Below are 13,591 nucleotides of genomic sequence, written 5' to 3' on the forward strand. Positions count from 1 at the left end.
CTCTCAAAATTAATTTTCTTCGCCATAGAACCGAACACACGCTAAATAGCATTAAGCTTCAAAATAAGGTTGTCCTTTCTTAGTAGTACGATAATGCTTCATGTAACCATTTATGATGAGTGTCAAATACTTTCTACCACTTTTAAAAAGCCACATTAGCGTAGATTATTTTACATGGAAGTTTTCATAGGTTGACATGACATTTATTTATGTTTAGTTCATTTTTGTACACAACAAATTTGTAGATAATCAAGAATGTTAAGATCTAACCAAGGATGACTACAAATGGAAATGATCACATACACCATTTTATGTTTCTGAGACTTGATTTTAAAATTTGTGCCCTCGTCACATTCCCAAAAATAAAGGGTTCTTTAAAAGAAAAAAGAGATGATAAATCTGAATTTTGAACAACCAAACGTAGTTCTGATTCCTGCTGTCATCATACCTGACCACTAATAATGCCAGTCATTCCATTAAAGTAAGAAAATCTAGACAACTGATTCCCAAAGTTACATGTTGAAATCAAAACCAAGGAGCTGGATATACATGATGGCAATGCTTTTATAATTTGGGATAATAGCTCTCAACTTGCACGAATTTTCTTCAATTTGAAACAAATAACCGTCGTTCTCCCTACAAGTTGCTTCCCGAAGCAGATACCTCTGTACTGCAAACAGGGCAAACCTGCAAACAAAGAACAAATTGATATATAACAACTTCTCCGGTGCAAATAGCTCTTAAAACAACCTATTCAGGAAGGGATTAATTTATGATTTCTGGACGGGCATTACTGTTAGATTTTGTAAATGAGACAATCTAAACAGGTGGAGAACCAGATATCTATATCAGAAAAAAGAGACATTCATGCGTCAAGAACTATGGCAGAGTAAAAAAGCATTTCGTAAAAAATATGGTACAATACAATCATCCGTGCTTCAATTCCTTCACCAACTAGAATCTGAGTTGTTTTTTCTGTTGGTTGAGATTTGTAACCTGGGCCTTCAATTTTTTTTTTTTTCATATTTAAAACCAAAAGAAATTTTGCTAGAGTAGGCATCTAAGTGATAAAAAACTAACAAAGTTGAGCTGATTCAGTAGCTGGTTTCTTGACAGCCAAGAATCCTACATTTTTTATAACTGGCCTCCTTTAATTCTGTCGTTGTTCTATTGCTCTAATGCCCATTTGGACTAGAGATCGTTCAAGATCTTTAATTAGTAAACTTTTTTATTCGATTTCTTTCTTATTTCATATCCTTCTTAAAATTCAAATTTTGACTAATTAAGGCTAAAGCTCCCTTTAAAGTTAAGCTATTCTGCCGTTGATAAATTAATTGTTTTAGTGTAATGTGCAGCACTATCTAGCCCTTAATTGCTCAGTGTATAAATAATAAATAATGGGTGAAATTAATATTTACCAACCGGTGAAATGTTTTAAACTACATGCCAACTTCTTAAATATCTTAGAATATCAAATGCGCAGTTTTAAAGTTTAGGAAATAATGAGATTTGAAACATAGCAATAGAATCTGAGAGGACTGCTCGTGGAGGTTAAAAAAGTTGTAAAATAAATCATGAATAGAAAAATCAAGACAGCAAATAATGAAGATATTTGACATTAGATTTAAAAAAGCTATATCACAGTATGCAAATTAACGAATAGCAAGATGATATTGTTTAGACAGAAAGGGTCTATAAAACAGACTAATTCAGAAGTATTAGGATCCGAGGAGTGATAAGGAGTTCATGGGTTCAATTCCCCACTCTAACAACTGGTAACATTTTCCATTTAAAAAAACAAAGGTGTTAGGAACTGGAAATGATACTTGGTGTTATATAAACTATAGCCTTAAGGAGTTTCAGATTGATACTTTGATAAGTTTCAAATCATATCTATGTATTGCAAATTTAGGTTGAAAGTGAAAGATATAAAGCAAGACAGAAAATGATATATAGTGCAATCCAAGTTCTACTCAAGCTATTTTAAGGACTTCGCTAGCAGAACAATGCTAACAGCACAAAAGAACACTTATGCACCATTTATTCCATTTGTCTTGGATTAAATGCCACTTTCGTGTTGTGCGCAGATTTTAAGGAAATGATTAGTTGACTTCAATTGTAAAATTAGTATCATTTGCTAAAACACTCTATTAATGGTAGTTAGTGGAGTGAAATTCAATAAATAATAGTATATTAGTGGAGAAAAAAATAATAACTATTCCATTGGTGTTCTAAAGTAACAGTTGTTTAGAGACGGAGAAAAAGTGCAAATGTGACACTTTTTAAGAGACGGGGTTGAACCGGTTAGGCATAGAAGCATTATTCAATCAGATGCATATAACTGTTTAAGAGGGGCCTAATGGACCCATTCAAACTTACACTAGGAACTTGAACTAAGACCTCATGTATGGGGAGATAATAGTAAATGATTGGGAGGGGAGGAGCTCGTCATGTATGAACATACCTTGTTTATTTTCAACCAATTGTTAATGCACTCAGGATGGTACAGATGTTTGCAGGAAAGAAGTGTCAAGGACTCATCATCCTCATAGTCCACCCGGCAAATGACACACCTAAAAGGGATACAAAAATCAGGCAATAATGTATATATTATCATGATCATAGACAGTTAACGATAGAAGGAGCAGTATTTTGACATACGAATCATTGCTCCCGTGTTGATCACTCCCCGTCTTATAGTTGACTGAAGGCAAACCGGCAATAGTATCAGTCGAAAGACCTCTGCTCTCAGTTCCTACTACCTCACCTAATGCCAGGAGTTCCTAAAATAATTGAAGCATATTTTTAAAACATGAGAGAGAAACCAACAGAGAGTAGGAAGTGCAATATAAACTTTGATATTGATCAAATTTACCTCATACGAGAGTTCATCTGGATCGACATCCTCCCAAGCATCCTGCAGAATTAGAGGGTAACAATAAGTACTCATAGAATTGAGTTGAGTTAACATTAGTAACTGAGATGCATGATTCAATTCTATTATGCCAAAAAAAAGTATATCACTCCAGCTTGATGATTATGTCATTACAATAACACAATACCTTTAACATTAAGAAGATATCTGCAAGAGAAGTTATTTACTAACAATGGAAGAAATTAAGTTAAGATACTTTGTTGATCCAGAGATCACGTTATTATATTTTCTAATAACCTATTTTCAAACACCAAAATTAAGTGATAGTAGTATTTTATCTTCAGTTTTTGACCCATGTCGGTAGGGAACCAGAGTTATAAATAGCATGCATTATTAGTGCTGCTGTTGAAGCATGGGTGGCACCCACAATGAGAAACAATTATTTACAGTCTCACACAACTTCACCCATAATCTTCTACATGTTCATTGCTTGCTGTCTATTCTGTTATATGACCAAAATACTCTATAATGTGCACACAATCCTCGCCACTTGAGCTAGCTTTTGGAGTTGTATTAGGCCAAAATTCTAATATAGAACTAGAGTGAATCGTATACCTGCTATTGGGCTACCCACACATGTCTGTTACTAGAGCATATCTTACATCTGCTATAGGATTGGAAACACTGCTCAAAGTTTTATTCACACAACACCACTACTCTGGCATGTTGATTGTTCATGTGTCCCTACCCCTTTTCCAGTTTTCATGTGAATCGTCTTAGTGGCAAAACAGACTGTGTGGCTCTCTATCTCTTTCTTGTAAAACACCCTTCCAATTACTTCTAATTTTTTTGGATCTCTGCCCTCATTTTTCAACCTGGCATCCCTCTATTCTCTCTTGGTATTTTGTTTGGACTGTTTTTATTTTTTACTTCATTTTCAGCCACCTTTCACAACCTCTGCAGGCTGCAGATAGGACATCATCCACTCAGAGGCCTAAACATAATTGATTCTTTGGCTGTTGTTGTTACAGAGTTATTGGTATTTTGTTCGGACTGTTTTTCTTTTTTACTTCATTTTCAGCCGCCCTTCACATCCTCTGCAGGCTGCAGCTAGGACATCATCCACTCAGAGGCTTAAACATAATTGATTCTTAGACTGTTGTTGTTACAGAGTTATTGATGTTTGCGTTCAGCTTAGGACTATGTTTCTTACAATTAATAATGAACAACCTCAAATACAGCACAACAACCATTAAAAAAAAAATCTTACATGAATTTCATCTTATATGTATCAAGTGCAATAGATATAACTGAAATAAGCTAAGGGATAGTAACGAAGTTTCAAAGGAAAAGAATGTTAGTATTACAACAATTTTTTAATAGGACCACATTATGTTCACAACAAAATAAAATATCTAGTTACACTTGCATGTATTATTTTCTTAATAACCATGAAATATTCCCCTAATAATATGGTAGAGATTTCACGCCTATAAAATGTTCGTTTTCCAAAGTGCACAGGAGTGTAAATATACAGAATCTACAGATGATAGTCCACGAGTGTGCGTGAAAACGATAAACATAAAATAGAAACATTTACCTGAGAATTAGCACCATGTTCCTCCATGTCCTCAGCGTCCTCTGCAATTGAAAACGAAACTAGAGATTCTAACTGGATAGTTTGAAAACATAAGACATAATTTCACCAAACTTACACTCATAGCAAAGAAAGAAAACTTACGATCATGTATCCCAGCAAGTGCCAACAGTCTAGCTGCCATCTCCCTCTCTTCAGCCTCCTGTAATGCTCTTGCATAGGCTTCATCATTTGAAAACAGCTCTGGATCAAATTCAATGGTGGCATTATCATGTTCTCCAGCACTAGCATGAGCATGAACATCAAATACATCTTCATCTTCATATTCCTCATTATCGTCATCCTGGTCATCCTCATCCTCCTCGTCTACATCAGTTCCATCGTGCAGATCATCAAAATCATCTCCATCGTCATGCAAATAACTCCCACCCTCCCAACTTCCGTAGTCACTTCCATCATTATTCATTCTCAGCATCATGTATGCCCTTTCCTATTCAATCATAAAATTAAAAGAAAAATAGCTTATGATATTTTTCATATATTTTTTTGAACTTATTTTTCATAATTTAATTAAAGCAATATTAGGTTACAGAAAATGATTATGAAATAATAATCTAAGGTTAGTTAATGAATCCTAAAAAGTTATAATTCACTTCACTATCAAAATTAATTAAGGAATAAACAAAAACAAAAACAAAAGAAGTGATAATAGAAATGAGAAGAAGAGAGAAACCTAACCTGCTCTTGAAGAGTTCTGGCGAGGGCGAGGTCAGCATCGACTTGGCTGAGATTACTGAAAGGGGTTCTGGAAGGTTGTTGAGCGGCGGTTTCAGATCCAGTAGGTTGTTGTTGTTGCTGTTCCTCTTTGTCTTCATCTTCTTCTTCTTCTTTCTCTTCCATTTTCTCTGGTATGTTTTCCTCGCCGTTCAAATTGGAATGTTCTTCTTCACGGATTTGATTGTTGGATTTGACTCCTACTCCTCCGCCGCCGCCGCTCGAAACTACTTTGGCCGTATTTCCGGTGCCGTTGACGGTGGCGGTGGTGGTGGCGGTGTCGTTCTCCATTGGAATTAGGAAGAAGAAGAAAAAGAGTGAATAGAAAACGAAGAATGATCGAATCGAAGAATCAATCTTACGGAATATTATATAATATAATATAAAATAATTGTTTTTTTGTTTAAAATAGAAGAATAAAAAAGAGAAAACGGCAACGAAATCAAAATTGAAATGAAAGAAAAAAAGTTCTGCGAAAAAAGGTCTGGGAGTGGGGTCCAGTAGAATAGACGCTCCGATTCGGAGCACCGGTTCATTGCGGTGGGTCCCACAAATGATCAACGGTCGGCATTTGCGGATTTCTGTAAGTTTGTTTTGTTTGTTTTTTATTGTTGTTGCAATTTTTTGTTTTGTTTGTTTAATTATGTGTCATGGAGTCATGTTAGCGATATGTATTAAATCTTGAAATAATCTTATTTCAAGATTATTTGAAAAAAAAATCTTATTTGAATTTTTCGTAAAAAAAAATGGATTTAGTGGATCATATCAATGTAAATTTACACATCACAACCATTCACATATATTATTTTATAAATAATTAAAATAAAAGTTAAAATTCAATAAATATTTAACGGCTACGATTTGTTGAATGTGTAATTATTTCATTAAAAAAAACTTTAACAAAATTTATTAAATTTTAAATTATATAATATTTTCAAACGAAATTATCAACTATTTATTTTCTTCTTCATAGAAAAGTGGTATTTTGCAGACAACAAACTTTCATTTCATGTGCATTTTTGGTTCAACTGAAATAATATTATATAATTGTATTGAAGCTTTTAAAATTTTTTAAAATTTTGAGTTTTTGTATTCAAGTATGTTTGAAAATTTATAATAATTTTTTTAAAAAATTTGAAATTTTTAAACATGGAATGAATTAAATATAGATTTATTTAATTTTGAGCATGTTAAATATTTTTTTTATAAAACTCTAAACATGTGTTTAAACAAAATATTCTCAAAAATATATGTTGTTGGGCACTCTTGAATCCTTCTCAAAAATATTGAAATATTCATGTGATATGGATTTATAAATTAATTTTTTTTAATAATAGCATGTTGATATCTTTTTTAAGTTTATACAAAGTTCATTGAAACAAACATCAAATCAAACTTAATGATGTTGATGTCAGGTGAAGTTGGTGTCTTGTTGCGATTTTTTTAAAAATAATTAAGTATTTCAAAAAATTACGTAAATGGTCTTTTTTTTCAATAATTTTTCACATTGTCGCCGTCTAGGGTGGCGACCACACTCAAATAATGACCAAGTCGCCACTTGCATTGGCGAATATATTAATATTTAGGGGCTTGGTTAGAGGGGAAGTACAAATTTGGCGAAGTCATCAGAAGAATTCAGAGGCTTAGAACAAATACCTCACTTGAGACCGGATAAATAGAATATTTATGGGATGAAGTGGAAAACAACATTGATGCCATTCAAATGATGCATGGATCCGATGAAATTTTTTGACTGTTGTAATTTCTTAGATTTTAATGGTTGTTCGTGTTGTTGTTTTAGTCTTCGTGTTGTTATTTTAATCGCTGTTATTATATTTTAGTCTTGTTCTTATTGTTGTTTAAGTCTTATAGACGTCTCCATGTTGGAACTCATCTGACTTTTGAATAAAAACTATGTTGTGGAATTAGATCCACGATTGAGACACTTGTTTTTATTATGTCCGAATTGGCGACATATACTACACTTTCTTTGCATTTTATCAGCGACGCCCATTTCGGTTCTAATACCCTTGTTGTTTGGTCGACCATTTTTATTTCTCCGCATTGAACCGTTATGCCAAACAACTTCCTCGTCATACACTAGCCAATATGCCTCCATTGCTACCACTGGAAAGTAATTGTTGTATACACTGAGCAACATTGCAACCTTGTAAATTGGAGATACAAGTGATAATGCATCAAAGTGAGTATGTGAACAAGCTGCAGTAACATGAGAGCAAGGCATACGATAGGCTTGAAATTGGGCGCAGTCGCTACAACGATCTAGTATTAGAACCTGATACTCTTGTCTTGGCAGCCCCTGGTTGTGGTCAATTGTTTCTTTGACACTAAAAGTGTGGCCATGGCGTTCGAATTCTGTAACTCAATGGGTGTTGGCTTTGTCTGATTCTTGTTGCACAAATTTCATGCAGATATCGTTGTACACCTGTTGTGTCTATAACACTGCATTCCACTGCTTACCTCTTGTCGCGAATAATGTTGCCATCCGAAAATAGGTTGCACTCACCAAAGCGGTTACAAGTAGGTTTCGTATGCCCTTGAAGACGTCGTTCATCGATTCCACAAGATTTGTTGTCATGTGTGTAACACTCTATTTTTATTAGATTTTATTTAATTAGGATTATTTGATAATTGGTATTGTTTATGTGTTTATTTAATTATTTTTTAAGTAATAATTATTTGATTTTGTGGTAATATGTTATTTAGCTAATTAATAAATGGTAGAATTTTATTAGAATTAGCTATTGGGCTTAATGGGAACTAGAAATGAGAATAGTGGATGGGTTAAGCCCAATGAGATCATGAGAGTTAGAAGAGAATTTTATGAGTTAACCTAAATTAGATAGAAAGATAGAAAGAAAAGTAGAGAAGAGAAAAGAGGCAAAAGAGTAGAAGAGATAAGAGAAGAGGATTGTAGATTTCTTGAAGTTAGAAGGAGAAATTCAAGAGGTAAGGGTTTGAATACAAGTTCTTGTAGAATCTATGATTGGGTAATGTATGTGTTGTGTGAATCTCTTCGTTCTTTGCTATTTCATGAGAAATGTATGAACCCTAATTTCTATGTTATTTCTATGGATTTACATGATTTAACATGATTTTAATGATATATGTTGTTCAATGATGATTAATACTGGTTGTATTTGATGTTTATTGATGTTTGGAAGTGATTTGGAGTGGTAGGATGTGATTTTCGCAGTTCTGAGTATTGTTGAATTTTTCAGAAAATCGCAGGCCCCGCTGAGCGGAGCTGGTCCGCTGAGCGGAGCTGTGAAAGTTAAAAATCTCTGCCTGGTCTCGCTAGCACTCCGCTAAGCGGAACTTGTTTGGAGTTCGCTTCTGGACCCCTTCGCTGAGCGGACCCTGTTTTACAAAACATTTTCCAAACTTTGAAATGTCATAACTTTTGATCTGTAGCTCCGTTTTATGTGCCGTTCGAAGCGTTAGAAAGCTATCGTGATATTCTATATGATAGTATAGGATTTAAATGCACTTGATTGATTAATTGTGATGTTATTATATGGAATGACATGTAATTGTCTTATGTGCGTTATGTTAGTATGAGATGTATAGCAATTGTTGGAACACTTTGTGTAGATGTAATCATGATGTATGCGATTGGATATATGATGGTTGTTATGCCTTGTTGCAATTGTTAATTGTGTTGTGAATTTTGTGTACAATTGGCGGATAATTCATAGAGTTGGATTATGGTGATATGCGGTAAGTTAAGACTGATGAGATAATCTTAATTGCATAAATTGTTGGTATTTGTACATACATTCATAGCATGGTCAGCTCTATGGTGGAAGCGGTGAAACTTGGGTTCACATGGTAAGATACGTTGATCCTTGAATGGAAATAGGCGTAGAAGACGTGATCCTTAATTGGAGATAGGCGTATTGGCTTTGATCTTGTCCGGATCGGGAGCGTGGCTTGGATTCTAAACATTGAATCGAAAAGCAGTGAAACATTGGATTCACATTGGGTACCACATGCATTAAGTCAAATTTGTTGCATTTCGAGTCACATTGTGTGTTATGTGATTGCCTTGTATGTGATTTGTTTTGGAGTGATGATTGGTATATGATATGTGAATTGCTTAATTGAGAAGTGTGATGAATAGTAAAATGTACGCTTGTTTATGTTTGCATTTTCCATTATTATGTTTTCTATAAGAAGTTGAATTCTCACCCTTCTGTTTGAATGTTATCCTTTGTTGATAACGTGCAGGTTCCGACGAGTAGTAGCTTGTCCGAGGATTTAGCCGAGGAGCTCCTGAGTTTGTTATTGGATTAGGTAGCGAGTCATATGCTCTGATCATGTAACACTTGGGGGGATTTTCTTTATACTTATGCTTATGTTTGGATATTGTTATTTCATATGTTTTGTTGGATATTCGAATGTATTTGTTTGAGATCTCGGATATGTTGTTTTAAGGCTATGTGGCCAAGATTGTGGATTTCAAATTAGTATGTGGATTTTAATGTTAATTTGGATTTGGTAGATGAATATAGTATGGGATATATTCTTTGAATCTTTTAATAGCAATTCAATTGTTTTTCCGCAAGCGTTTATGCATAATGTATGAAAGCATGAGATATACATTTGTGTTACAAATATGATCTCTGCATATTAAGAATATTGGATGTTTTATTTTAGGTTTTCATTGTGATGAAAATAACATGTGACGCCCTTTTTCCTTTATGCATGCTTACTCTATTTGATTGTATGATATATTTGGGGTTAGAAAGGGGGTGTTATAATGTGGCCCCACCTCCCCCCATTATCGTACGACCTAGTCCACTTCTCTCTGTCAAGATAATCAATCCACCTCCCCGCATTGGTATTTGACAATGTTATTTCGCGGAGGTAGTATTAGAATCCTGGTTGTTTAAGGCATACCCCACATTCACCAAATTGTTCTTCAAAAATTTATCTTTGATCTCCCGCATAAAATTTTATGCAATATGCCTAATGCAGTAGACATGCGTAGATGGGGGGTCGTGCCAACCATTTTTCGGATTGTTGTATGCACTGTCAATAGAAGCGTGCCTGTCAGAAATAAAACAGAAACAGGTTGTGGAGCAACTTTAGCTCGGGGATTCTTGAGAAAGTAACTCCAAGCAGCAATTGTTTCTCCTTCTACTAGAGAAAATGCTATGGGGAAAATATTATTGTTTCCATCTTGTGCGACTAACATTAGTAATGTTCCTTTGTATTTCCCGTACAACCAAGTTCCATCAATTTGAATAATCAGTTTGCAAAAAGCAAATTCGATGATGCAGGGTCGAAACGCCCAGAAAAGTCTATGGAATATTTCATTACCTTCGAGATGAGTTCCGTATGGGGATTGTGCAGGCAAGGTCTCCATTATAGAAACCGTCCAAGATGAATATAATTGAAGTGCAGCCAAGTAGCGTGGAAGTTGTTTGTAGGATTCTTCTCATATAGCGTAGACCATTTCAATTGCCTTGGTTTTCGCTAACCAAGCCTTTTTGTACGACAATCTATATTTGATCACATAAACGCAATGGGAGATAATCGTCTTGACCTTCAGTGACAGGTCAGCATCTACGAGAGGTAATATGGTATGACATATCATATCATGGCTTAGTTTTCGATGATTTTGCACCATATTGGTGTTAACGCAAGTGTGGGCTTGAGAAATCGAACCTATCACCCAAGCATTAAATTTCTTTTTAAATGATGCCATCAGTCTATACCCACACTGGATTTTTTCACAAAATGACATATCTATCTGGATTCGATAGATCAACATTGTATTCAACACAGTTTGCTAAGTGTCAATTTTTGATTGCTAGCATATAATCTTCATTTGTATGAAATTTGTCACCCTTTTTTAACTCCTCGTCAAACCTCATATACGGGTTGTAGAACATATCGACCGATGGCTCATCCTCGCCAAAGTTCAGGGTTGTGAAGTGCGCTGGCGGTGAGTACGCATGCGAATGAGGTATTAGAACTTGTTCTTCATCTTCAGAATCACGATTCACCAAGTCATCAACCACATATTCTACGTCGGTTTATTTTTCAACGAGATGTTTGGCATCTTGTTCATCGCCAACAACGAGATTAATAACTTGAGACTGAATAGTCTTAGACGGTTCAATTTGTTTCAGCATAATGTACAACTCTATATACACGTAACCAGAATACTCATTGTTACGAAACATGTTTTGAACCTCTATGTCATTTTAAATCCCTGATCGATAAAACTTGACTGAGTTGTTATCAGAAAAAAATGGATATTGGTAGATAATTTGGGAGACTGTTTATTTAAGTTTGGACTCTAATTTCTTTTTCAGATACGAGAAAACAACTCTTATATTTAGACAAAAATGTGTAGAATCAGTGTTTCTAAATAGAAAGCCGGTTGTATCACATTCGTAGGTCTCACCATTTACGTGAGCTTTGATTTTGTATTATGGTACGAATTCCATATTTTGAGTGATTTTGTGAATGTTTTAGATGTGAATAAATGTTTGTGAATATTTGTGTATGAATGATATGAATAAATAGGAACACAAGTTATACATGCATGCAACATATTCAATACGTGAAAGACACAAAGTGGACAAGACAAGACATGCAAGATTCCCATCTAGCCACAAGCCTAGCGCACTAGCCCCATGCATGCATGCATGCATGCAGTATGTGTCACGCATTTTCCCCATGCAGGATTTCCATGCCTATGCAAGCCGCCAATGTGAGTGGCGACAACTCCTAAAATAAAAAATATCCAATGCCAAATTCATCATTGAAACAAAATACCCCACATGGATGGCCAACGTATTTATGGTACGAAAGGCCGATAATATATGGCGCGTGTGTGTAGACTTCACAGATCTGAGCATCGCCTATCCCTAGAATCTATACCACTACCAAACATCTATAGTCTCATTGACTTATCGTCAGTCTACCACACGTTAAGTTTCATGGACGCCTACTCGGGATACAATCAAATATGGATAGATCCCTAAATACGTCCAAAATAGCTTTCATGTCAAACCACGGCAACTACTACTACAATGTTATGCCCTTCGGCCTCAAGAACCCTGGCGCCACATACCAGTGACTCATGGATGTTGTATTCTCCCAACAGATAGGAAGGAACCTGGAGGCATACGTGTTACCTTGTAATTTTTGACACATGTATATGACAAGGCACAAGGTCTAATCTCTTGCAAGCAGATGTATGAATGTTGTTTTTTTTTTTGGTTGAAGGAGTCTTAGTCGACCTGAAAGTTTGTTGCGTTTATTCCGGGTCGTCGAAATACAACGCCCATGGATCTCAGCCGAATCTTTCCTATTGGAGAGTCGAAGTCATAATGTTCTAAGGACTTAGAATTTTTTTAGTTATCTTGCTTCATTGAAGCGTAGTCGAGATAGATTTAAGTGAATTAAGACAAACGGGTTTTCAAAGACACGAGGAAGCTTGTGGGACAAAATTTTGCATGAATCAGGAAACGTGGCAGATTTTGCTTAGTCGGCCGTTATAGACGATTATTTAGGATCTCTATATAAGTAGCTTTTGTTTCCAGTTGTAGGGGTCCACATTTGTTATATTTCTTAAGAAACTCAAAATACCCGCGTCAAAGAGTGAAAAGAGTATCATTTGAAAAATGTATGTAAGCATGACATATTACAAATTTCAAACAACTCTATTTTTAATGCAGATTTAAATATTTTTCTTTATTAATTCCTTTGTCAACATTTTACCCTTTTTCAATTTATACTTTCTAGTCAATTTCTTAGTTTTAGCCTTAAAACTTAAGTTTCAACAAGCATTTTTCAATTAAACTAAGCATCTACATCACTATAAATAAACATAAAATTGATAAGACTTTGGCATTATGTCCTAGGATTCTCTACTTGATCCTGCAAGTAATCTTTAATAAAGAGACTATAGATTGTTTACCAAAATTCAGGGTAAACAATGGGTCAATGATATGATTTTTAAAACTGGGGAAAAGTGTAGTCATGCCGACGATCTAAAAGACATCGTGCAATTCGTAAGGAGGTATGATGTGCACCCAAACCCCGCAAAGCATCGCCGATCATCAACAGGGTCTCTCACCTCACGTGAGTTGGTCCCTCAAACTACCTTAAAATACCACCATACAATACTTCTCGCTGCCGTGAGCAAGCCTTCACCATCAAAACGTGATATACACATATTAAGGCCTCTGAATCTCCCCGCCTTTGCAGGGACAGCATGCACATATGTACTCTTCAACCAGTACAAATTGTGTTTGGTAAAATTTAAGTTGAATATGAACAAATTATTATCATTGTCGTTATCA

The 13,591-nt window shown here is 35.1% G+C and overlaps 1 protein-coding gene across 3 annotated transcripts; it reads right to left on the minus strand.

The window, feature by feature from the left end:
- Positions 1–258: 258 nt before the first annotated feature.
- LOC131649225 (E3 ubiquitin ligase BIG BROTHER-related-like) lies at positions 259–5,620 on the minus strand. 3 transcript variants are annotated; one of them, XM_058918982.1, is made up of 7 exons: positions 5,211–5,620; positions 4,617–4,962; positions 4,476–4,543; positions 2,876–2,917; positions 2,662–2,783; positions 2,465–2,573; positions 259–687 (listed from the first exon to the last, which is right to left on the minus strand). In XM_058918982.1, the coding sequence occupies exons 1-7, from the start codon at positions 5,535–5,537 to the stop codon at positions 637–639; spliced, it is 1,065 nt and encodes a 354-aa protein (XP_058774965.1). In that variant the 5' UTR covers positions 5,538–5,620; the 3' UTR covers positions 259–636. The 3 variants fall into 3 exon arrangements, with proteins under 3 accessions (XP_058774965.1, XP_058774967.1, XP_058774966.1); XM_058918984.1 differs by having other exon boundaries at positions 4,476–4,516; positions 5,211–5,619; XM_058918983.1 differs by having other exon boundaries at positions 4,476–4,534; positions 5,211–5,619.
- Between the last annotated feature and the right edge of the window lie 7,971 nt (positions 5,621–13,591).

Source organism: Vicia villosa, linkage group LG2 (genome assembly GCF_029867415.1).
Source record: "Vicia villosa cultivar HV-30 ecotype Madison, WI linkage group LG2, Vvil1.0, whole genome shotgun sequence".
NCBI classification, from domain to species: Eukaryota; Viridiplantae; Streptophyta; class Magnoliopsida; order Fabales; family Fabaceae; genus Vicia; species Vicia villosa.

Bases quoted from the DNA above. Each gene is read 5' to 3' on its own strand.
- LOC131649225 (XM_058918982.1), bottom strand. From the start codon at position 5,537: ATGGAGAACGACACCGCCACCACCACCGCCACCGTCAACGGCACCGGA. The intron at 2,918-4,475 runs GTAAATGTTTCT...CTAATTCTGCAG, and splicing joins AACATGGTGCTAATTCTCAG to GATGCTTGGGAGGATGTCGA. The intron at 2,574-2,661 runs GTATGTCAAAAT...TATCCCTTTTAG, and splicing joins CAACACGGGAGCAATGATTC to GTGTGTCATTTGCCGGGTGG.